At 40.2% G+C, this 25226-nt stretch overlaps 1 protein-coding gene across 6 annotated transcripts; it reads right to left on the bottom strand.

Annotated features, from left to right (window-relative positions):
• Positions 1-5595: 5595 nt before the first annotated feature.
• Positions 5596-24917, bottom strand: ING3 (inhibitor of growth family member 3). 6 transcript variants are annotated; one of them, XM_080393967.1, is made up of 13 exons: positions 24689-24905; positions 24442-24513; positions 20199-20421; positions 19920-20020; positions 18514-18579; positions 17229-17325; positions 15121-15192; positions 14708-14827; positions 13409-13566; positions 12861-13051; positions 11490-11682; positions 10564-10602; positions 5596-9938 (listed from the first exon to the last, which is right to left on the bottom strand). In XM_080393967.1, exons 4-13 carry the CDS (start codon positions 20013-20015, stop codon positions 9822-9824), a joined length of 1149 nt encoding a protein of 382 aa, XP_080250093.1. In that variant the 5' UTR covers positions 20016-20020; positions 20199-20421; positions 24442-24513; positions 24689-24905; the 3' UTR covers positions 5596-9821. The 6 variants fall into 6 exon arrangements, with proteins under 6 accessions (XP_080250093.1, XP_080250094.1, XP_080250091.1 ...); XM_080393968.1 differs by having other exon boundaries at positions 20199-20305; XM_080393965.1 differs by lacking the exon at positions 20199-20421 and having other exon boundaries at positions 13409-13467; positions 24689-24917.
• Between the last annotated feature and the right edge of the window lie 309 nt (positions 24918-25226).

The following is a 25226-nucleotide window of genomic DNA, read 5'->3' as shown; positions in this document are numbered from 1 at the left end:
CTTTCTCCAGGCTCCTCATCCAGGTCCCCTTCTTCTCCCTGGGCCATCTCCTTGACTGTCCTACATCGAGGGCACTCTCTCCCTTTTCCCAGGTCTCTCTTCATCCAGAGCTTTCCTTCCATGCCCCTTAGAGCTATTTAACTACTTAGCAGGAACCAGCCACAGCTGCACCTTATCCACGTCAGCCAACCCACCGCCCCTGAAACCAGCCCACAGCTGTATGTTATCAATGCTAATTAACCCAGCTTCATTCCTCTATGATCCCTCTACAGGTGTCCATCTTTATGGGGGGTGGGGTCGAAATTAGATGATTCCCATTCTACAAGTCTGCTGAAGGGCTCTGAATGTGCTTTATGTGCTGCATAGTACTATTTTACTAGCAGTTCTTCCTAGCTGTTTATATTCAGGTGAAGGTGTATTGAAATGACCAGTGGGAGTGGGAAGAAGTTGAGAATACAAGTGTCATTGACTCCATCCTACCCACTCCGTGCCTGCTCAAATGATGTTTGCAATGGAGGGTATCTGTACTGCTCACCAACTGTTCCACACGCTGGGACACCCTCCCCATGCAAGGCCCTTCCCCTCCACCCCCAGCACCAGGTCAGAGAAGTTTCCACCAGAAGGAAACATGGCAGAGAGGGACAGCGCGTGGGAAGCACGCTGGTTGGGAGGACAGCGCAAAGAGGAAGGAGCGATCCCTCAGCCAGGCCGCCAGGGCCAGTAGGATGTATCCTAAATAGCTTCCTATGCAGTGGGAATGTATGAAGCTTGCAAGCCAGTCCAGAGTTGCTGGAATGTGAGCAACAAATATGCAGGACCAGTCTGTAAGGGCATGTAGCGGGGGCGAGAGAAGCATTTACAAACCCTTTTATTTCTAACATCTAGCATTCTGCGTTTTCTCTGGTTTTTTGGTTGCTTGGTCGGTTTGATTTGGTTTGGTTTGGTTCTTTAAAGTTAATTATTCTCGTTTCTGTTCCAATAAACCTCAAATATAGAACCGGCATGTCACAGTCCTCCCAGGTCTTTTCACAAGGTCTTTCCTCCTATTTTGTGTAAATTAATTATTCCATTGCCATGTTCCCTTTCACTTTAGCCTGGCCTCATTATGTAGGTAGCAAAGACTAGTACTGATTTTATTTTTTCTCCTGTTCTATACCACAAGTGAACCCAAAACAGTCCAAAAAATGAGAAAGGCCAACGTAATCAGAAAATTTGTTACAGTCATCCCCAAGCACTGGGATTTTTTATACTTGTCTCCAAGTTCAGAAGCAAAATCTGTTTCAAATAAACCAACTTGCAGAAGCTGAAAGAGCAAAATAGAACTAGACTCATTCCATAAACACTTATCTTCCAATTCACCCCCTAAATTCCTTAAGCCATGTTTTCTCCTATCCCGTCACCTTTCTTTCTCGCTACTCTCTTTAGCAGAGTGGTTTCTTTGCTGAGACCACCCACAGACTTTTGAATGACTGTTCCAGTGTCTCCTAGGTTCAGCAGTCCCCTGATGCTCTTTGGAAGCAGGGAAACAAATGGAGGTCTCCTACAAACAAGAAATATTTTCACCTCTATTGTACACATATAAAGCAAGAGTGCAATGCTCTCGGGTACCTACAGCTGTCTCTGTGTTGCCCTGTAGATGATTTAGTCTGTGCTGCTGCAGATGGCGTACCCGCCACAACTGGCAAACAAGCTTTATAATTTTGGATGAAGTTTTCTAGGTGCCAATCATTTCAGACATTTTGGTCATTAAATTTTGATTAGCCCCAGTACAGTAAATATCTCTGCAAACATACAACTTAAACACCACCATGGCCTCCACTGACTTCACTTCATACATGTGGGTGTTTTAGCAACAAGGGATCAAGAACTTTATTTTTTCCTATCCAAAGGCTTTGTACTGATGGATATGTTTAATAGAGCTCCTCTGTTAGCAAGGAGAGCTTTAAGACAACCACATCAGACAGAAATGTAAAATAAATCCTCACCTGTGCCTCTCAAGGCACCCAATGCTTCTAACCAGTTCCATCAAGACCAGCCGTTATTCTAGACACGAGGGTATATAACAGTTTATTCCAGTTTGTTGCATTCGTGTGGTGCTGCCAGAATATACAATGAGCCAGTACAGAAATCGGTTACCTGGAGCACTTCACATGTCGTGCACGTATATGAGAAATCATTGTACAAGCCAACAGAGTACGTGGAGGTGCAAGACATGCTATTTTGTTGTTCTTACAGACAAGCAGAAAAAGATAACAGTGTACTTCTGAACTTATCGATCTGATTGTAACTATACAGTTTTTCTCATGAGTCCAGCTGCCACAGCATGATTGCTGCAGAACAAGATAACAGCAAACACTGTGGCACAGAAGTTACTTTAGAAATACCCTGAAGTACGTTACATCTTTTAAGCACTGACTTTCGACAGGCTGCCGCACACTGGGTTGGAAGGAAGTGGCTTGGAAGCTGCAGCTGAGGGAGGGACATCATGCTGAATGGATGCGATATGGCTGGGAGGAAGTCAAACAGCATTCTGTCAGTGGGTGATCTTAACCATCCTGATTAAACGGGTTGTGTTTAAAGCTAACATTCCAGGCAAGGGTCTGTTGAAAAAGCAAGGTTTAAGGAAGACATTTCTCAGGTCTGAGAAATCTAAAATGTTTTGCTGTCATTTTGTACACTTCACACCTAATTTGAATTGTGCAGAGGGGTTGAAAAGTGAATAGAAGCATTTTTGGTCATTGTCTGATTACTGGGTTGTCAGGGACTGTCTCTTTTGTGGGTTGTTTTGTTACTAATTTTTAATTATGGAGGTATGTTCTATGACTAGAGGCAGATGCAGGTGTTCTTAGGATTTGATTTTGCAAAATTAAAATATAATAAAATCAGAATCTCTCTGAAATACAGCATGAGGTATTTAAATACGCTCTTACTAATTTTTTAAATCAATCACTGTTTCCACATGACTACGTTTTGATGCACTTTTAAAAAGAAAGCATGTTGAATAGACTATTTATTTTGGAAAATAATGTAAAACCACGTAGCACCAACACAGAAAATTAATAAAACATATATAAGGCTGATAGCTAATTTGCTTGTTTTAAAACAAACTTCAAAAAGCATTACAGAGAATATTTGGTGTTGATTTAAAAACATGCCATCATTAGCCAAATATTAAATGAAGTTTATAATGTGCTGATGTAATTATGAACAATATATTTAGATGATTCCTTACCTCATGAGTTTAAATATTACTGCTTAAGATTCAAACAACAGGGAAAAGGGAAACTTAGAATCTTTTCCATTAAAAGGCTTGTCAGCCTCCACAGAAAGACATTCCCAGTACATTCCTTTCACCTTCTTAACAGAAGTCTTTAAGTAAATAGCTGTAGGTGAGTGTTTGGAAAGCACTTTCAAAATGAAAAGTCCTTTAGAGTTGGTAAATCTTGAACATTAAGGGAGATACTAATGAAAACACACAAAGGTTAGATCTTTTTTCTCTTTTTGTTTTTGAGATTCATCTTTATTTTTGCTGTCCTGGGCTAAAACTTTACTGAGATGATTTCCCAGTACGTATTTCAGATTGTATTTACGTCTTACAAGAGCAACCAACAATATTATAGAAGAGGCAGGCAGAACCGTTCTGATGTACGTGACTCTCTCAAAGATTTCCTTTCTTCTGAAATCAGCACTTCTGTGTGAAAAAGCATGCTTTAAGTCAGTGTCTAAGAAAATTTCTACTTTGGATTAGAATGATTAACACAATTTTAATTTTTGAGGATAATTTCAAAATAACTCATAGCTTAACTTCTGTTTATTGCTCAGTTCCTTAGCCATTCTAAGTGTATCACGCTATCAGGAAAACCCCTGGGAAATATATGGCATACCTTCCTAAATTAAAATAAGGGGTTGGTCAATACTACTGACTGTAGAACCATTTAATTTTTCAGACCTGACTAAGGAACACATCTTTATTGTCAGTTCATTCATCTATTGACTAATCTATCCATCTATAAAATGGGCTTTCTCTAAAAGCCCAAGATTAATTCAGGCCCAAATAACACAACAGAGAAATTAAACACATTCTAAAATAAATACCATATCCAGATGAATTCATCACAGTAAAAACACTGCAACTTGTCACCATTTCAAGCAAACTACATATCTGAACATTTATTAAAACAATTTTTAAATATAACGAGCACTTATTTTCACCCACACACAGTAATAATGTCATTTTAGCTTCACCAAAATAAAAGAAAACAGAGCTGTAAAAACCCCGTTTTCTTTATCAACACAGGGAAACATATTCCTGTACTTCAGAACAGAAAGGATACTCCAGTTCCTTAGCATTCCCCTGACTGGCCCCTTCCAGCACTTAACTACACTCACGCTTGCAGTTTATCCAAACATCTACCCCAATGTGTCTTTTTCTAAAAAGAAATAGTACAACTTGCTTTGAAATTAAGGTCACCGTTCTGCGGGTGGAGGCAACATAAAACTGTCTTCACATTGCTCCCCTATTTCTGTGTCACCAATTCCCTCACTGTAGTCTTAAACTTCAGTAAAACTTTTCTTAATTGGCAGTAGCCAGTATCAGAAATGCGGGCATACACGTTTGATTCCATGTATATGGTGATGCTGAAGAAATATTTAGCAAGGAACTGAACAGTCACAACAGTCAGAAGTTTCCCTAACATAAGATACAAGGTATAAACAAGTATTAGGGCATAAAAAATGTTAGAACAGCTGTGGATCCTAACATTGTTCATTATTTTCTACTGCATTAGGAAGATTTCTTGTACAGCCATGAGGCAACTATTTCTCTACTCTAGTTATAAAATGCTAGGTCTTTTTTCAATGTCTGTAGGAATTTTTGTTTTGTTTCAGTAGAGGAAGGAGGTACAGTTAGCAAACAGTTATGTTTATGATAAAGACTTTTAATCTATTGCAAAACACTGTAGGAAAGTTGTTTTTTTCTAAAATAGAAGATGTGATGTATGCACACGCAAGTCCATAAGTAATCATGCAACCCGTTGACAACTTCTGCATGCTTAAATAGCTCTTAAATACAAGATTCAGCTAGAGGAAAAAGCTGCCGTTTGTCTTTATAGAATAACATGTAAGTATAAAAGCAAGGTATGGATTTGAAAGTGCTAGAGTAATATTACTGTAAATTGGTATAGATATACTGAAGTGTGGCATTTTTTTTCTTTTAGTTACATTATTCTCAGAGCATTTTAGGCAATTTTGGGAAGAGTAACAAACTGCAGAGACTGCATTCATGCGGTGTGGCCTAATTTTAGTCATTCATGTATACCCCTAAGAGCATGTAAAAAGTCAGACCCTTATCCCTCTTGCAGTTCTGATTCTCAGAGACTTTGAGTGTAGAAGTGTAAAACTGAACCGTCTGCTGTCAAGGTGAAGGCCACCTGGGTTCTCCTTCTCTCACCTGTCACATCTATTGAACATGGGAAATGCATGGTCCAGGCGTTCCAGCAGGATGAGGTGGGACATGAAAAAACTTTCCAGGAAAAGCCAGCTGGCAGTGCGAAGTACCCCCCTGGTGAGGGGGAACAAAAAATGGAAACAAGCCTCTGAATTTCTCATCTTTACTGTGTGTGGTTAAACAACGTTTTGCAAAGTTCAGTAAAGAGGATAAGAATGCAAATTGTCCTGTGCTATTCAGAGAGACAACCTAGCGGGATTTTCAGAGCAGGAAACATAGATGTATTTCTTCTTTCTTCTTTATTTCAGACCTAGAATAAATAAAACCTACAGCTGAGGAAAAAACGTTACTTCATAACGCAAACAGACAATACAGTTTACAAGGCATAGACCACTTTTTATTATTTTTTATTACAGTGCTTAGCACATTGGTTCTCAGTTTGTGGTAATACAAATACCTCCTCACCCTAAAAATTCATGCAAATGCTGGAGCATTGAGATGAAACTAAAAGCAGTGGCACTGCATAATGCAGAAGGGTTGCCTAACCTAGTGTCTTGTATCAAACTGCATTCAGTGGTGTATGCCCGGGGATTGTAGGACTGTCACAGGCAGCCAGGAACACTTCCCTGGTTACAAACTCTTAATTTCTAGTGATCAGCCTTCAGCGAGTTTTCTACTCAGGTGTGTTACTTCTGCATTTTACGCCTCCACAGGCTTTGCTTCCATTAATTTCTCAGTCACTTCTTACACCATGTAAGCTATATGGGCAGTTTTGCAATTTAAGCATGGCATGTGTGAAAAAATGCTCTTCATTTTGGACTGGCTATCTCCCTACTACTTCTTCTAACAAAAAGACATACCTTTTCCACAGCACTCCTGAATTTGCAGATTACATCCTCACTAAACTTCCTCTTTCCCATCCAGAAGGGTCCCAGACAATTCAGCTCCTTCTCAAATGTGTTGTCATTACACAGCTTTGACTACTTTAATCCTCCCATTTGAGCCTTTCCTAGTTTTGCTACCTTTTTACAGCAGAATGGACTGGAATTTTACACTACGTTAAGACCTAAGTGAAACCACCAGTTCACAGTGTTGAACTGTTTTCCGTTCTGTTCTTTATCTCCTAATGAGTCGTTCTTCGCACTTGTCTGACCTGCTGCTGAGCAGTGAGCTGATGTTTCCATAGCATTACCGAGAGAACTCCAAATCACTTTCCTACCCTGCAAGAGCTCCTTCAGAGGCCCCAGCTGCAGGTAAATTGAGTCTGAAGCATTATATTATACCTTATTTTATATTTACAGTATTTTAGTAAATCTTGAATTACATCTTCCGTACAATCACACTCAGTATCATGAGATTGTTCTGCTATTTCTAACACTTTACATTTTTGTGGTAGTTGAGAACCTGCCGTAAGTGCAAACACTGTTACTATTCACTCCTCTTTAACTGATCTGTTATGTATCCATTGAGCAGCAGAGCCCTACTGGACTCCTCCAGCAGCCTCTCTGGGTTGGGAATACTGGTGATTTATTCCTTTACTATTTACTGTTCTATTTTGCAAATAGTCATGTAACATTAAGGGACCTTCACTCTTCAGCCAGTGCATCACTGGTTTTTAAAGAAACTTTGCTAAGAGACACTCTAAACGCCTTTACGTGGACTGCATCGACCTGGCCTTACCTACTTGGTGAAGCTTCCAAGAACTCAAATGACCATGAGGCAAGGACTCTGCCAATATGTAACTACTCAGCTTTCACACTGTAATTACCTGCTGACCTATAAGCTTTTCTCACAGGCTTCCTGTTTAAAAGAAAACAAAACAAAAGCATGCACAGGTTTTATTATTCTACATCTTTGACTTATGTATTGCATTTTTTTTTTCATGTTTTCACATTGGTCCATTTCTATTTTCTTAACTCTGACAGAAAACATTAATGTACTAATGAGGACAGAGGCAGGGGGTTTTCCTCTTGAGAGTTCTCCAAGTAGCTCCTTCATGAAAAAAATAATTTATATTGCAATGAATTAGCAAACAAATGCTCGCACTAAAAATTGAAGTTATTTGGAGTTGCAGCCTCTGCACCACCTTAGTTACGGTTACCAGCAGAGTGAGGGATTTTGCTATATATGGCCTCAGTTCTCAGAGGACTTACTTCTTAGCCCTAGAGACATAGACATTCAGTCCAAGTGGAGTCTAGATTACCTGTTGCTTAACTTCAGTTCACAACATGGCACCAGTTTCCAACGGAACAGACTTTGTTATCTCTGTTGTCTCAATATTGTATGTTACTTTAAGCCAGATATTCTAGTCCTCAAGTGTTTTTTTAAACAGAGATTTCCACAGGACTACATACAGCGGGTTCAGTTCCCAGTTTTAATGCAGCCTCAGTTACACTGCTCTTTGTTGTTTATTTTCTCCAACTTCTCCCCTATTCTTTTACCAAAGTCTGTTTACCATCCATAATCACATTTCCTTTCTTACGCATCCACTTACCCCAGCTTCATGGATTTAAAATGCCTACTATTCTCCTCTTTAAATAAATGTTGTGCCAGAATCCCAGTTTCATTTCGGTTTGGGTAAAGCCTGCATTTTCTGCACATACTCCTATTACTAATAAGTCTCTTTTTATTTCCTTGACAGTATTTGCACAGCTATGCAATGAAACACTGCTTCTCTCCCTCACTTCTCTGTGTGGGTTTGGAAAGCTACCACACCAACACCATGGTCTTCCAGCTTGACAGCCTGAAGAGCAACCCAGTGCTAAAGTAAAATCTTTATACAAAAGGGAAAGTGTACTTTTTCAGTAGTGGAAGGAAGTAGGAAGGAAAAAAAAAGGAGTAAAAATCTTAATTCTCTTCAATGCTGCTGCATGAAAGAGCCATACAAAAACAACAAAAGGAAATTGTCAGTGAAAGGAAATCTACAAACTATGGCCAAAATAAGCAAGCGGGGAAGAAAGTACAGAAAACCTTTCCATTCTATTCATGGTCGAGGTCTGATTTAAAGATCAGTTTTCTGATCCTGCACTACAACATGTACAACTCACAGATCCAACCATTCACAGGCCTGCGTTTGGGCTTCCCGTTATGCTACTCCCCGTTACGCCAGGGATTCTACAAGCAAGATGAACTAACTGCCTTTTTTGTTTCCTGAAGTGTGTGTTGGTTTATACATGAAAACCACTCTCCAGGAAGGAATACGGTCACTGCAAGACACTCTTACTATGGTTCTCTTCTCCCCTTCCCATTTCCATACATGCCATTTCCATACATACCATGCAGACAGGAAGGCAATCCTGTCTGTAGGTATCTCTTGACATGGTAGGAACCCCTTTTTTTTTTTTAATCACATGGAAAACAGAACTTTTGTGCCCATTTAAGCAGGTGTCACTGATTGCTCGGAGACAGACACATCAAAGCAAATACGTTTCAGCATTTGCCTACGTATGTATTAGTTACCCACCCATGAGAGAAATGTCCTCCTGTGCAACCATCCTCCACATGGGTCACGTACAGGAATTTCTTATGCAAACTCAGCTGTGTTCCTCTGATATCATTTCAGGGACAAACCTTTTTTTGACAAATGTACAGAAAACATTATTTCAGGAGTTGAGGTTGTTTTATTGTAACACCTAATACAATTCAAATTTAAAGGATTACTTGCACAAAAAAATAAACACATTTGGTATAAAAATTTATCATCACTTTAACACCTTTTTTTCCTCTTATGGCCTGCACCTTCTCTGGAGCAGAAACATATAAAGACTAATGGCACAAGTTTGTTTTATTCTACAGCATTTTTTTTGCTTTTACATACTCAAGTACCCTAGAGGACAACAGCCCGCTGTATACAAGAACCATTTTCTTCAGCCTGCTGAATTAAGTTTCATAAAGAACCAAAGCTATAAAGGCATTTTAAAAACCATTGTCTCTTTTTTTTTTTCAGAAGCACTGACTTTTTGCACCATTTATATACATAGTGTTACATAACAGCTCTTGAGTACAGTACATGCAGCAGAATATATCTGTTGTATATAAAACATACATTTAAAATCTTGATTTATCGGAATTTTTGGAAGATTGAGTAATTGTAGAATGCCCACTGCTTAGAGAAAATGGTTTGATAGTACAAATGTCTGCATATGCTGGCCACTGGAACAATCCAAGGCTCACTGGAATAGTATCCGTAGCACATCAATGTGCATAAATAATTTACTTACAATATTAAAACACAACTAGCAAAATCAATAGTTCAAGATCTTACGACTGCTATGTTAACCCTTAAGTGGTTGCAAGGAAGTGTGGTGGGATTCCTCCCCCTCCCAAGTCCTCTATAAAACCTTTAGTATGTAATTTGTTTTCCAGATGAAGAAACTTATTTATGTCTACTGCCTCTTCTCTTCATTGCAGCCGTACACTGTGGACAGAACCATTTCCCTTTCGGTGCTTCTGTCAGTCCAACACATCCATAGTGGAACCACTCAATAGGGCACTATAAAAGCAGAATTAAAGAGAAGGTTTGGGATCTGGGTTTTTTTCAAAATACAATACTGTGAAAATGAAGTATTAGTAAAAAGCAGAGATTTTACTATTCACACAAAGTCACAGGGCAAACAAGAAGAGAGGAGGATTTAAGACCCGAAAATATATTCAACGGACTAAGGAAAGTTACAATTCTAGGAGTCACATACGGACTCATTAACAGCAAAAAAAGTATGTTGTGCTTTGAAATACTCAGTTTGTCAACACTAAGTGACACAAAAGTCATCGCTTACTCCTGCTTAAATGTAGTATCTCAGTAAATACATGATTACATTCAACTGTTTTTTTACAACTATTTTACTTGAAGGGGACAACTGAGATCAGTAGTGACATAGCTACAAATTCTCAGAAATAAAGGGCATTTTAAAGATATCAAACGTTCCCAGTAAAGGGTGAAGCCTTCTAAAAGAACCTGAACAGTGGGGACAGATGAGAAGTTTCCTGAAGAACAGTTCAACGCATGTGCACGTCACTCTAAAGCTGTACTCCAACACTAACTCTAAAGAAAAGTAACTCCTGCAACCAATAGTTACATGCACAAGCCTCCCATGAGCCTTTTGAACGTTGTTACTTACATCTTGGTTATCACAGCCTACCATTTCACCATAGGACACCTAGCAAATAAGAAAAAAAAACCTTATTAATAGTTATATTAGTAACGAAAAGCAATCGATGTTTTCAAAAGGCTAAAGTTCAAGTTTCTTCCTTTGAGAAGTTTTTCCATTAAACAGCAGCAACAATATTTTGATTTTTCTTTTGTTACACAACCCAAAGAACCCAAAGTTCATAGAAAACTGATTTTCAAAAATTTTTTATGCAAAAAAGAAAAGCAAAGATACTTCCTGCATATTTTAGGTTGGATAAAAAAAGGTCAGTATTCAAAACCTGAATGAAGCCCATTTTGCTCTAAATAGTACTCGGCACACTATCAGCCCAGTTTTCCAGATTATATTGATGTTTCCCTTGTATACATGACAATTTCAAGCACTTTATTTGAAACAATCAAATGTTTTCAAGACAATTACAGAATTCTATAAACTCTGAAAAATGCCAACACTCTTAAAAGTCTTTAAAATAAGAACAGGCATTTTTACATCAAAGTTTCTCATGTTGTCATTCAGTCTCAAAAGTTTCTGGATAGCTTTTGTTTCGGGATCATTTGCTGGTTTTTTTTAAAGGAAAGTAAGGGAGATCAGGCCAATTCCTCACTAACTTTAATATTTTAACTACATTCACTGTGAACCTATTCAATTTTTAATTGAGTTATTCCTGAATTCATTGAAAGATTTAAAACTCTCTAAGCATGTCACATCACCAGAAAACTTCCTTGGTTTTAGCTTCAACAGTTGAATTTATTATTCATATCAGCAGTAAGTAAATAAAAACGTATCAGAATTTCAAGACTGCAACAGAATGTTTTTAAATTAGCCATCAGAAAAGGAAGTTCAGCTGCAACGAAATAGCAGCTGTAGCTGTGTTTCGGGTTGGAAGCCATTCTTACCTGATTACAAATGCAGTAACGTGGCTCATTTGGATCATAGGTCCAGTCAACCTGGCTATTAGAATCGGTCTCTGGTATTACTGCTGTTTGCTGAGAGAGTTCTTGTGCCAGTGCAGATGAAGAAGAACACGATGATAGAGAGGAAGAAGAGGAAGATGATGAGGACTGCTGACTTGAAGATTTGTTGTTGTTTCTGGGGAAGGGTAAAAAAAAAGAAGAAAAAAATAGCATACATCATTTCATTTCCTGCCAAGTGAAAGAATCACTAAGCAAGTACTTTGTTGACTCTGAAATACTGCAGTATGTAAATCCCAAAGCATCATTCCCCAACAGATTTCATTCAACAATTGCAATAACTGAAATGGACACACTGAATGTTCTTTGGAAAAGAAAATAAGTTGTACCAGCTTACAAATGTGAGCCATGCTATTCTAATCAATTGAATCTAACAGCTTTAAAGTGCCAAATACCTTTAATGAATCTTTTTCTTCACAAAATTTTCCAACAACAGCCTTGGTGTCAGGTCCCCATAAAAATTATATTACCAATAAAAGAGGAATTTACATATAAAAAATGTCATATGTCATGTACAATAGATAACTGTTTTGAAGATGACTGATCCTATGTTAATCTCCACTCAAGCATCACTAATCTCTCCATAGAACAGTGACAGAATACAAATTCTAGCTTTTGCTTATAGGTCAGATCTGACACCCAAGATAGAAGCATTTTTCATGTATGGGTAAGATAAAATTACTAACTGAGCTGTGAACACACACAAATTTCTATGAAGAAAAAACCCACAAGTCAGTTTAAAAGGATGGGCATTTTGACACAGACGCTCTCAAGTACAACTTGTGTGGATTGCTGTCACAATGTGTTGTGACACTGTGTTGTTTAAAATGTTTTTAAACTTCATTTTAATCAGAAATAAAATTCATTCTGTTTCCTGTCCTAGATGGGCAGCACCAGAAACCAGTTTGTGATTATTTGAGAAGTGGCATGAAGCAGATCTCCACATTATTTCAAAATCATCTAAGCCACTACATGGTAATTCCCCAAATTTGCTTTTAGGGCAAATCTTCTCTCCAGAACACAGAAGAACAAAGGAAGAAACTAGACTATATCACAGAATACAAAGCAAAGCAAGACATTTATTTAAAACCCTGAAGTGAATTTGCTTAAAGAAAAAAAAGACATGAAATAACAAAAGAAGAAAGCCCTGAACTAAAAAAAAAAAAAAAAAAAAAAAAAGGCCAGCAGGCAATCACTATTTCTGCTGATCCCCCTTCCCACATATATGGCCCATGACCTTTAAAGAAAAGCTTAGTTGTCTTAAAAGCTGTAATTGCATTCAACAAGAAAACCTACTTGCTTTTTCTGCCACTTCGTGAATCTGTGGTTGATGAACTTAATGTCTGTGTTAATGTAGATGCCAGAGCTGATGATGAATATCCAGTTGAATCTCTGGATAATGAAAATTCTCTTCCAAGCTGAAAATCATTGTTCTTAAATGCTTCATAGCTGGCTTTTAGACTGGATGTTCGTCTTCCTTCCTTCATCTAAAGGAATACTGATATTGTATCAGATTACACAGTAGAGCTCTTACAGAAGACATACCAGGCTGCTAACTGCTAATTATCTGCACAGGTTCATTAGTTACCCTGCTAACAAAATGATGTAAATGGTAAAAAGGTGTAAGAATGTCCCACAAGAAAAGCTAGAAAATAAGCTGTCCCTTTATGCAAGTTTTATAGGATGAAACTGTAGCATATGAACCAAAATGGTAATATGAGAACTGAATCACACTGCTGAAAGTGATCATGGGAACTCAGATTAAAAAAAAAAATAAAAAAAACCACTACTCTTTCTTCTTAATTGATAGCAGATGCAGAATGACAAGAATGTTTTGACATTACCTGTGCTGTGGCTTGCACTGCTTGAGCTGCTGCCATGGTAATTGCACCAGCCCCAGATCCTGAAGATAATGAGCCCAGGTTATATGATGCCAATGGTTGAGAAGAGTTTGTATTGTATGCATTGTTTGAAGAGGATGATGAATTACTGTTTCGACACCCTTGATGAACAGAACACATTTATGAAATTCAAAATGAAACTAAATACCTTTGCATTTTAAGAAGAGTTATACATGACAACCAGTGAAAGAGTCGGAACTCCGTTTATGCGTCAGAGCAGTCTGATCATTTGGAAAAAAGTGTAAGACGTTATTTGACACAGCCAGTATTGGCTTAAGAAAAAAAGTTTGTTGCCCACCTACCCTCACGTGCAAGGACTCCTTTTAGAAAGACAGTACTCACGATCATATTCAGTTATCAAGGAACAGATGCAGCTGCCATGTCTATAAACCCAACCTCTACTGAAATGATGCTGACTACCGTAACCATTAAGAAGAGTAAAAATGCGACTGTACACCTATCCTGCCTCCGAAGTAAAACTGTTAATAAACTTAAATTCTAAAAACCATAAATCACAGTTGTAATGCAAGATTTCCATGACCATCTACAGACTGCTCAAACAGTTACATTTTATGCACCATCTCATGTGCAGTTCCTTCAAAAGAGAAGTAAAATGGGTATGAGGGAGACTACTGAAACTGATCAACAGCACTAAATTCCAAAGCGTAAGGTAATTTACTTACTGTAACCTCTCACCATCTTTTATTTTCAGAAAAGAAACTATGAAACACCCTAATTTTGAAAATGGGCAGAAAGTCGTGGCTTTTTTTTTTCATATTACTCAAAAAGACTTCTCACCTCTTTTGAAATAGACAACACATGAAAGAATTTTATTTTATTGTAGCCAAATGCTGTGTTAGACCAACTCTTAAAAAAAAAGTGTGAAAATTCTTTTCCCTTGCTTTGGAAAATGTTGCATGTGTTTCTTTTTCCCGAAATAATCATGCATTGATCTCTTATACTTCTGCTACTGGCTGAATGAAACTGTACTGCGACCTTCTTCCAAGCAGTGTAAATAAAAGGAAAGACGCAGCATGCTTCTGTTAAATGACAACAAAGCTGTTGTGCTCCATGGACAACACAGATGAGTAACAATGTTTGCAAATTCTCACATTTCAAATGACCAAAAAATCCCAAAGGAAAGGGTATAAGCCTCTGATTTCAAAATACAGTAACTCACAAATACAATAGTTTCTCATCTTCCGATTAAAAAGCAGTAAAATCCGTGACAATTAAGATTACCTGGTGTATTTTCTTTAGAAGCATCTGAAGTCAGGGTAGATAGAAGAGCTTCAGATTTAAACTTCTTTTCAGGAGCGTGATCTGTTGCACCATGGTGCGAAGATGGATTGTTTCTCCTTTCTAAATGAAACAAATGAAGGGAACTTAAATGTAAAAACTTTCCAGCTTGAAAGTCAAACTATAACTGAAGACCTTAAAACAGCACTTCCAACTAATTTCCACCAGCAGAACTTTATTATTTCATTCTTGCACTTCTTCTGAATAGGCACGATTATCATTGAATTATGCCTTCCCCCCCCCATGTCTGGAGAAAAAGAAAAAAACTGCAAACATTTTTTTTCCCTAACACTACTCAACTACTCAAAATAAGCAAACATAAAGAGTGGACATGTTCTTAAGTCTCAAATACTTACTCTCTACTGGAGTGTGAGAATGGGCGTGATGGTTATTCACAGGCTGTGATGGTGTATCCAGCTCCAGAGACCCTATGAGGGAGGTAAAAAGGATAGGTTTTGACTTTTAGATACTAAATGGATCTTTTTAATATTAACCAAATCACTATGCAGTTGTATTTATTTTAATAGAATAGAAAAACAGAAGGGGTTTTGCTAGAGTTGAAACCCTTCCTTTGTACAACCAGGAGGCAGTGAGAATAACAGTTTTAAAATAAAAACTGGTGACTACTGCTGTTCAACTGTTGAAATAGGAAGTTAAAATCAAGGCCAATATGGAGAACAAATAACATTGTTCTCAACATGCCACTTATTCAAATGAGCTGCACACAAGCTGCTGATAGTTTGAGAATGCTGCACCAAAAATACTGACAATCTATACCAACACGAATTGAAAAGACAATTGTTAACAGGTAAACTATATTAACGAGGTATCTTGTCTCACTGAGTCCGTCTTGTCAGATGGAGTCAAAGCACACAAGCACTGGCAATGTTTGTCAAGATGATCTAACATTCAACAGGAAGGGATCTCGATCATTACCCAAATTTTCTTAGTATGCAAAATACACAGAGCAACAACTCAATGAAGGCGGGGGTTGGAGGGGGAAGGCAGCGGGGCACAAATTCAAGTCCATGTCTAAGACTAATATTTCTTCTAATGTGAGGCTAAACAATCACAGCATGGGAGAGACTCTGACCATAAATTTCCATTAGCACAATACACAACAATTTGTGTATGAATCTTTGACAAAAAGATTTTGAACTAGCTGCAAAACCTACCAACTTACATTTATACAAAAGACAATTCAAGAAAGTAATTATTCATTTTTCAAAATCTGTAGCTTTGACATTTCTTCACCTCTTTCAGTGCTTTCAAAAAGTACACGAATGTATTGACAAAAGTTTAAAGAAAATTATTCTAAAAGAGGTTCAAAGCATAAGGAGACATTTTGGCTGAGCTGACATTAACTGTTATGAACTAGTCCAAAGGTTGCCCTCTGGCGGAACCTCAACTGCATGGATTTACTCTGAAAGCCAAAAATGTTAAGACGCTTCTACTTTTCACTTAATTAAAAAAAAAAAAAAAAACAACAACAAAACAAAACCAACCAACCTTAAAGATGCAACATGCAATCTGGTACCTTTCTGTTTTGAATTCTTGAAACTCTACCTACCTTACCAAACACACAGCTCAACTGAAGGCAGTATCACATCTTAAAACTGCAGCTGGGAGTCCTTTTCTGTAGTTGCTAGTTCAATAAAAGCACTTACTTTGCAGTTCTCTTTTTGTGCCTGTTATTTGTAATAGCAATTACAAAAAATATCCAAAAACTCCCAGCTTTTTGACAAAGCCGCACAAAGTTCAAAGAAAGACTAGTTATTCCTAATCTCAAGTGATTTAGATCACCTTTCACTACCCTTGGATATGAGAACAGTCACTGCCTCTTAGCTCTGTAATCACAGCAGTTAAATCAATTTTTAAATTAATCATGATTACGTTTGAACTTGATATCTAGATGTTTTGCTGTATTTGTTAAGCATGCAGGTTTCTTACCCAAAATGCTTCTCCCTCGCTACCCTATTACAAAACAACCCATTCTCTCCCCTTCGGAAAAAGAAAACCACTGAGTACCGAACTTTACTTGACATTCCACACCTGTAACTAAAATAATGACCCTCCTCAACTTGGTGGCAATCAATTCAAGTAAGAAATGGTACACTTTTAACTAGGTAGGTGGCAAGCTTAGGCTGAAGTACTTGTCTGAATACCTACAGTCATTAAAAACAGGTTCAAAGAATTATGTACCTTACTGTAACAATACATAAGTGCAACAGTTGTGCAAAAAAAAATAAATTCTAATTGCTCAGTTGTATTTTGACTTCACCGATAAAAATTGCGGTTGAAACTAAAATTTCAGAATCGGTGACTGATGAAAAGCATGCAGGTTAAAACACAATTCTGAAACAAGTGGAAATACTGCTGGCCACAAACAAGTGGTACGGTATTTCAATTTTGTAAATTGACAGAAAAATCTGTCAAGTCCTTAAAGAAAATAATGTATACTTACGTCTCTCTAATATTTCTGTAATTCCAGCATTATCTGCTTCAAGTTCCATTTTAAATTTAGCAAGTTCCTGGTCCAATTTTCTCAAATGACGGTCTACCTGTTTTTGAGACAAAGCACCAATAAATACCATCCAGTTCCGTAACATGAGTATGAACATCCTTAATCTCAGGATCACTAAATATTTCCTATCCAGCAACTCTATGCCGTGCTGTACTAAGCATGTATAAGACCGCTAAGAAGCATAACTACTCAGTCACCTACATTTCCCTAACTCAGCTGAGATACTAGAGTTAACACCAAAATAGCACTGTTGCTCCCAAGCTGTGAAGTCAATCACAGGATACAAGAAGGCTACATATTGGCTCAGCAGCTAGAAGCCCTCCTCTTACTGCAGCTGACATTCCAAGGCACGGTGTTAAAAGTTTGAGAAAAAAAAAGGCGAAGAGGACTTGGGGATACTGTGGGTATGCTACAGAAAGGGGAAGAGAAAGAACATGCGCTTTAGAAGAGGCTGGGCAGCGTTGGGGAAATTGCAAGTTCACTGAGTTGCAATCTGTATGCCATGCCACTATACACACCAGTAAACCTAAGTATTGAGTAAAGGGGTCTCTAAACTGGAAGTGTAAAGACTCCTGTGCGTTTGAGTAAACTATGACTTGCTCTTGGGTACTGAAAATTAACAGTAACAAAAAAACCCTGTACTTCATTTCATGGGAAGAGACACTATGTTCCAATGCTTTCTTCATCTAAAGTCATACAGCAGAATGTACCTGTCCCTAAACTATTAAAAACTGAGCAATTTTTTGCAGTTACCAACCTAACCAAGAGAGAGGGTAAGTTCCAATTTTTTGAACTTCTGGTTATCTGAAGTGAAATTAAAGCAGACAAGAAATAATTGGTTTATGTTTACTATGTCCTAGTGCAGTCTAACTTGCAGGTTCTATTCTCTAAGAAAATGTAAATTAAAGATACTTAAAATTCAAAACACACATGCTATAAGGAAGTGAAACCTGCTTGCAGTATCTTTGAAAAAAATAATAAATGAAACTAAAACAAAACCAACATGCACAAAAACCTTATGATTTCTAAAATTATTCCTGTATGTTTTGTATTTAAGTGACACTACTCATAGCAACAAATATGAAATGCTTCTTTCACCAACAAAAACATCTGTATGTAGCTGGCATAACAATACAGGCAGCACTGTTGTAGTGCTTATCAAAATGTTTGTAAGTCCTTAGGGCACAAATTTAGGTAGTTCACCACAAGCCTTCTGTCCACTTACCAAATCATATATTTGATTAGCCAATTGCACTTTTTCATCTGCGTCTTCCAAAGCCTTGTAATAATCCTGTTATAAAGAGAATTTTTTTCAAATTATGAATGTAACTGAATTAATTTTGTTAAGCTTTGTTATTCAGCGCAAAATGTAAGTTACAAGGAGAAATGCAAGTCAGTTTTCAGAAAGAGTATGAAACTCTACTGTAAACAACAATCAGCTGAATTTAGATGAGAGATATAATACGTATCAATTTACTGGCTTTTTCTAAGGCACAGACAAACTACAAGATGTGGACACTTCCTCCTTAGATTTCTGCAAGAAATGCTACAAGAAAAGAAACAATCTATACAGCATAAGGTTACAGACTCAAAATGAGACTGTCTTTCACGTCATATGGAACTTTAGGACCACCACAGATACTATCACCCTTCAAAATTATGCTAACAAGTACTGTGAGGGGAGGCCTTTCCAACACTGTAGTTAAACAGACATAATGATGTACATAATTTAAATTATTTTAAAATACATAATTCATAAATGTATAATAATTTGACTAAAGCAATCCAATTTTAAACTCTGCTCTAACTAATGAAAATCCACAAACAAACCTTTTTTTATAAGTATGTCTGCACATGTTTTTACTCTAGATTTAAACAGGTTTATGTGCCTTTTTATTCTCAATTTCCACTAAAGAGTATCTTGCTTAGGTGAAAACTTGAAATTTTGGTAAAACTAAAGTCAAAAGCAAATTTTTCATTTATGCCAGGGAAGTCAGAGCTTTGACTTTTTCTTTTTTTAAATATATCAATCTGTTTGTATTAACTAAAGAAAAAAACACCTTGGCCAAATAAGGGACTGAAGTAGCAAGTAGAAGACTACAGAGAAGTTTCTCCTGAAAAAATGATGGACTGCCTTGCTAACAATACCATGACCAATGCCCAAGTGTTGAAGGATAAAACAGAACACATTCACCTTCTTATTTCTCCCCTGCTAAAGCTACATATACCATATGTATAACACATACAAGGACATAGGCAGAATCACAGGAAATGCTGAAGCTAAGCTTGAAAAATATCACCTAAAAGAAAGCTAATTAGCTTACACAACTCCATGTCACACAAGCAGAAACAAAACATCCGAGCTAAAATTTAGTACCTGGTTTCCTCACCATTTCAGGATCATAATTTTTAAAATGCTAGCAAATACTGGGTAAAACTTGAGAGAAATGCTTGATCAAAGAAACTTTTCAGTAATTTTTCCCCTCCTAGGTAGTTTTATCCATCTCTGTGAAAGCCCAAGGGAAGTCACAGTTCTGAACACTTAAGTCTCCATCAATCATAAGCTATTTTTTTCTAAGGTTCTTTTTGTTTGCAAAATAAAAGTGTGATCCACTCCTGTGATATCCTTACTTTTTTGATTGATGTCATTTGTTCTTCTCTCCATTCAGGTTTGTTTTTCTTTGCATTCATAAAAAATTCATTTACCCTCTGCTCAAGCTGATCCATTGCATCTGTAGCACAGGAAAAAATTAAGATAAACGTTATCTTCTCATGTACATGAACATTATGAAATAAGGTGGAATTTTTTTCTTAAACAAAGTTGACAGGACTGAGGTGCAAACTATCAGAGGAAAAAAAAACAAAACCAAAACAACCAAGTGACAGTGGACTGAGAAGGGAAATACTTACCTTAATTTCCAAGAAGCAGAATTGCATTCTGGTAGGATTCTCATCAAGGTTCTTGTGCTCTCCAGCATGGGACAGGCAGGACTCCAAGTTCTAAAGGTTTTTTGTCCCTAAGAGCAGTGGTAGTGACTTAAAGCACGACCCAAACTCCTCACCCAGGGCTCTAGACTGCTGATTTTGGAACATTCTAGCCAGTTACAAACTGAGCAGGAAACAAAATGTTCTCCTAAGAGAAACAGTCAAATACAAAACCAAATAATTGAAAAAATTAGTGCCTCAAAAAGGTAGAGCAACTGAAGAGTCAAGTCACTGCCTTTAATTCAAGGCCCTCTCCACTGTATGTAATGCTAGGAAGGGCGAGGGCAAATTGGAAGCACTCACAAAGTTATTCCCCCCACCCCCACAGGGTAGCACTAAGGGATATATGCACTGATGAAACACTATTTAGACAGGATTCTCACTTGCATGAAGTTGAGAAGTATCGTAAGGGAAAAAATAAAATCACTAATTCTCTAACATTAACTATTGTAAGAAAGGAAAATGTCAGCCACAAGTTATTTGTTTCATTGTTTACTGAGATGGGAACAGGGATTCCCTTTCCTTTCCTTCCTTCAAAAAAAAAACCCAAAAACAAACCAAGAAACTCAACACTGAGTTTAATATTTCAACAGCTGGACACCTGTGCATGCAACAGCTTGCATATTTTTCCAAACGCACACAGCTCCCTCAGTCAAACTGGCTTTGATAGCCTTGCTAGTCTCAGGACAGATGACAGTACTGAAAATGTTTTTCACAGCACTCTCAGTGATACTGTCCAGATAGCAGTTTCAAATCAAATATGACAATGCACCAGCTACCTACAGACTTCAGGCTCTGGGTGTAAAACACGTAAGATACTTTCAGAAACCACCATTAAAACCGGATCACACGATGGGCATCATCCTTTACAAAAAAAACCAAACAAACAAACAAAAAAAACCCCCAAAAACTAACTAGTTCAAGAAACTCATGAATAACCGGGTATGATCAACTCTTCAAATCCAGTGGAGCCCAAAGATTTTCACAATCTGTGAAAATTCAAAGCTAGAAATAACTGTTCATGTAAAGAACCAACAATCATTCATACTAAATGATAAAAAACATTAATTGGGTTTCCCTGTGCTGAGAATGTCCAGCATCAAAACCAAGAGCAATCTAACAACTGACCAGCCAGAGCTCAATTAATCCCAAGGCAAACCGTTTTGACATAGGCTCACATCAACTTTACTTAGACTCAGACAAACAAAGTAGTCAAACAGTTTTGGCATAAAAAAAGGTTAAAGATGAGAGAACCTGTACAATGAGCACTTTCTTCAGAGCAAAGTTTAGAAAGCCTGAACATCAAGGAAGCCTGCGCACACTTCACGTGGAGGCTGCTAAAAGCTTTGTTCTTTGACCAAATGACTTTAATTTGGTCCATAAAGCCAAGAGACATAAATGTTCCATCTCTGATTCCCAGAGAGCAGTTAGGTGATAGCTATTCTAATAGCTCCAAAGATGTGAAAAGAAAAAAAAAATAAAATCCATCTTACATCTTCATTTTTTACTGAGTATACCTATATCAGTCTGTGTAAGACTGCCCAAGGGAAAACTTCCACAGAAACCTGGTCTCTCCTGGAAAGGCAGAAACAGCAAAAGGGAATGCAGGTCAGATCTATTATGAATTCTTATTATCTATATGAAAAGTTCTCTCTGGTATGTTCAGGTTCCTTCACCTTTTCTCCTCCCCTACCTTTTTAATCCAACTGTGATACTATATTCTGAGACACTGATCTCTTAGATAAGATTTCCCAAGAGAGTTGCCAGAAATTCTATTAGGAGAGAGGCCTTTTTCCAGACCTTGACATTTTACCATGCAGGTCTGATAATCCATAATCTGAATTTAGAGAAACATATTTTATCCTCCATGTGGAACTCAGTTAAAGCTCAAGAGTCAAATCGCAGCTCAGATGGTCTTTACTTTTCCCACAGCAGTCTTAATCAGGACATACAACAGGTACAGCTGGTTTATTATTTCTTCTAACAGCAAACAGCAGCACCTGCCCCTTTAGATGTCCATGTGGTCCAAACAGGCCAGACTATAACATCAACATTGACTCTAAAACCCAGCAGCACAGTTATCTCTTAATTACAACTCATACAGGTTTCTGGGACAGCATCACTCATCAAAGTGCTGTTTTCAAGTACTTCAGAGATACTGAATATTCACAGCAAGTCACTGTCACAGCATGAGAACAACTTCCACCTTTGTATGTAGTATTCAAAGGGCAGTTTGGCAACTGATGTTGAAGAGATGCTAGTCCAGAAGTTTCATAAATGCCTTTGGATGCCTTATCACTCATTGTGCAAGAATTGCAGAAGTACCAAGCTCCAAGAGAACTTTTCTCTGGGCCTAAGGTTGACCTTAGTATACAATATCCAGTGCTATTTGCTACTTCCAGTAATATAATGTGGAGTGTTATTTGCCGCTTCCAGTTAAAGCAGAGGAATTTATGCTGCTGCAACTCTGGCGGTGCTAGTTGGCTCAGTTCTGAAACACACTTCAAAAAAAGTAATAGCTTTTTTGCCTCCCTACCACACAAAAGTAACGTTTGTGAACTTGCTCTGAACTACCTAAGCCAGTGAGCTGCTCGCTCCCTCTCCTGGTGCGCCTCAGCAACTGTTGGTTCAGAGGTGCTACCTCCCAAGAGGAGCCATTGCTCTGTTCCCACAGCTTCAAGTGCGGAATCCAAGACAGCGCTTGGGCCATAGTATACAAAAACATCCTACAGCCAGCTAAACACGTTTCAATAGCCTGTTAAACAGACCTGCTGGGTCCACTGAAGTAAACAGCCAAGGGAAAGCCTGAGCCCACACTTCGATGTATTGCAGGTTAAACTATCATTTTCAAGAATTCCTGTACGGCATTCACTTGTTATTTCAATCCTTGCTCCTTCTCTCATTCTTCTTTACAGTGGTCTGACCCTCCTGTATTGGTGATTCCTCTCATCTTTTGTGCAGTAAGTTTCATGAACAGAGACCTTTGTACCACAGTTAGAGATAAACGTATTAATCAAACATCAAACGACAGCAACACCTAACCAGGTGTTACAGGACACCTATGTCCCAGACAAGATCGCATCAGAAAAGAAGAAAACGCAATGCGTCCTTAAAACAGCATAAGGCAGTGGATTATATGAGGATATAAGCAGAGATATTCCCTGGAGGCATTTAGAAGATGTGTAGATGTGGCACTTAAGATGACACAGGTGAACTTCGCAGTATTAAGTTTACGATTGGAATGGATGATTGTGAAGGTCCTTCCCAAACTGAATAATTCTACGGTCCCATACACAGTGATCTACAAAGAAACCTAAAGCAGACTGCGTATGAGGTTACTTGTCAGCTAGGGCACACGCGGCTAAGCAAGAAGCACCTTCACGCATGCTATTACCAGGGGAGCTGGCCAGGAAGTTTCAGAGACAGCACGCCGCTACCCGCCAAAGGAGTGGGACATAACTCACGCTCCAAACCACCATCACTGCTCTTAGGGATCAAAAATCTAAAGAGTTTGGGACGTGCCACCGAAAATGCCTCTGGGAGCAGCACAAGCCCAGGAGCGAAACTCCTGCCAGGCCCTACTCGCGCCGAGGCGCGGCTGCGGGCCGGGGCCGGGCTGGGAGCGGGCGGCTCGGCAAGGCCGCGGCTCGGCACCGCCGGCGGACACGGCGCCAGCCCAGCGCGCCCCGCCCCTCGCCGCGTGCCGGCGGCTCCCCGCGCGGCGCCGGGCCTCCGCAGCGCCGCCTCCCGCCGCCGCTGCACCGCGCCGTCGGCCCGCAGGAGACGACGCCAGGCGCCCGGTGCCGACGAGGCGCGCCCGACCTTCCGCTCCGCAGCGGCGCTGCCGGAGCGCCGGGCGCGGGGTGGGAAAGGGGCGCGGACGCCCCGGGCCGGCCCGCGGGGCGGTGGCGGGGAGCGGAGCTGCCCGCACGAGTCGGAGCGCCCCGGCGGCGCCACCTCGCCCCCGGCTTCCCTCCTCCGCCTCCGCCTCCTACTTCGCCTCCTCCTCCTCCTCCTCCTCCCGCCTCCCCACACCGCGGGCCCGCGGCGGGGCGCGGCGATGGAGCCGGTGCCCGCGGCCGCCCCCCGCTGGCGGGGCGGGGCGGGCGCGCGCGGGGCGCGGGGAGGGGAGGGGGCGGGCAGAGCGGAGGGGGCGGGACTCACGTACTCTGCACCTGCAGGTCCATCTCGCGCATCTCGGTGAACCTGTCGCGCAGATCCATGGGAAGCTGCTCGATCACTGCAGGGACACGGGGGAGCGGGGAGAGAAGGAGGGAGGGAGGGAGGAAGACAGTCAGTCAGTCACTCACCGCCGTGGGGGAGGGGGGGCGCCGCCTCTTCGCCGCGGCTTCCCCCCGGCTCCCCTCCACCGGCCGTGCCCGGCCGCCCGGCACCCCCGTCCCGCACACACTCACTCTCCAGATAGTCCTCCAGATACAGCATGGCGGCGGCCGGGCCAGCGCCAAGGGGCTTCTCGCTAACGGGGGCTCGTCCCTTCCAATATGGCGCCGCCGCCGCCAACAACAGCAGCTCGACTCAGCGAAAACAACATTGGCGGCTGACGGCGCTCGCCCCGGCCGCGCCGCGATTGGCTGCCCGCGCCGCTGACGCACACCGTGGCTCGCGCTCCCCCGCACGGCTTCACGGGAAACGCAGTCTGGGCGCGGGCAGGCGGCGGGAAACTGCATGTGCCGGCATGCACCGCGGCGGCCGCGCCTCCCTCCCGCCCTGCCCGCGAGGCCCCGGGGGGGCTGAGGCGGCGCCCGTGGACGGCTCCGGCGCGCTCGGTGCTTCCCGGCCCTGGTCGCTTCGGCCAGGCAGGGGTCCTGGAGGCGCACCCGCTCTGCGGGATCCGTGCGGTTTTCCCCTGGGAGCGCCCTCCCTCCCTGCCGACCGCCGCCTTGCCAGGCGAAGTCGGGCCGTGCGGCTGCCGGCCCCGGCCGAGGGTCGCCC

This window comes from Falco punctatus (assembly GCF_963210335.1).
Source record: "Falco punctatus genome assembly, chromosome: 6".
NCBI lineage: Eukaryota > Metazoa > Chordata > Aves > Falconiformes > Falconidae > Falco > Falco punctatus.
This window is presented reverse-complemented; position numbering and strand designations above follow the sequence as displayed.

Excerpts from the sequence above, each read along its gene's own strand:
- ING3 (XM_080393964.1), bottom strand. The coding sequence starts at position 24,716 with ATGCTGTATCTGGAGGACTATCTGGAGA. Across the intron at positions 18,580-19,919 it reads AAATGACATCAATCAAAAAA|GATTATTACAAGGCTTTGGA; the intron begins GTAAGGATATCA and ends TCTTTATAACAG. Across the intron at positions 15,193-17,228 it reads TACAGAAATATTAGAGAGAC|GGTCTCTGGAGCTGGATACA; the intron begins GTAAGTATACAT and ends CCTCCCTCATAG.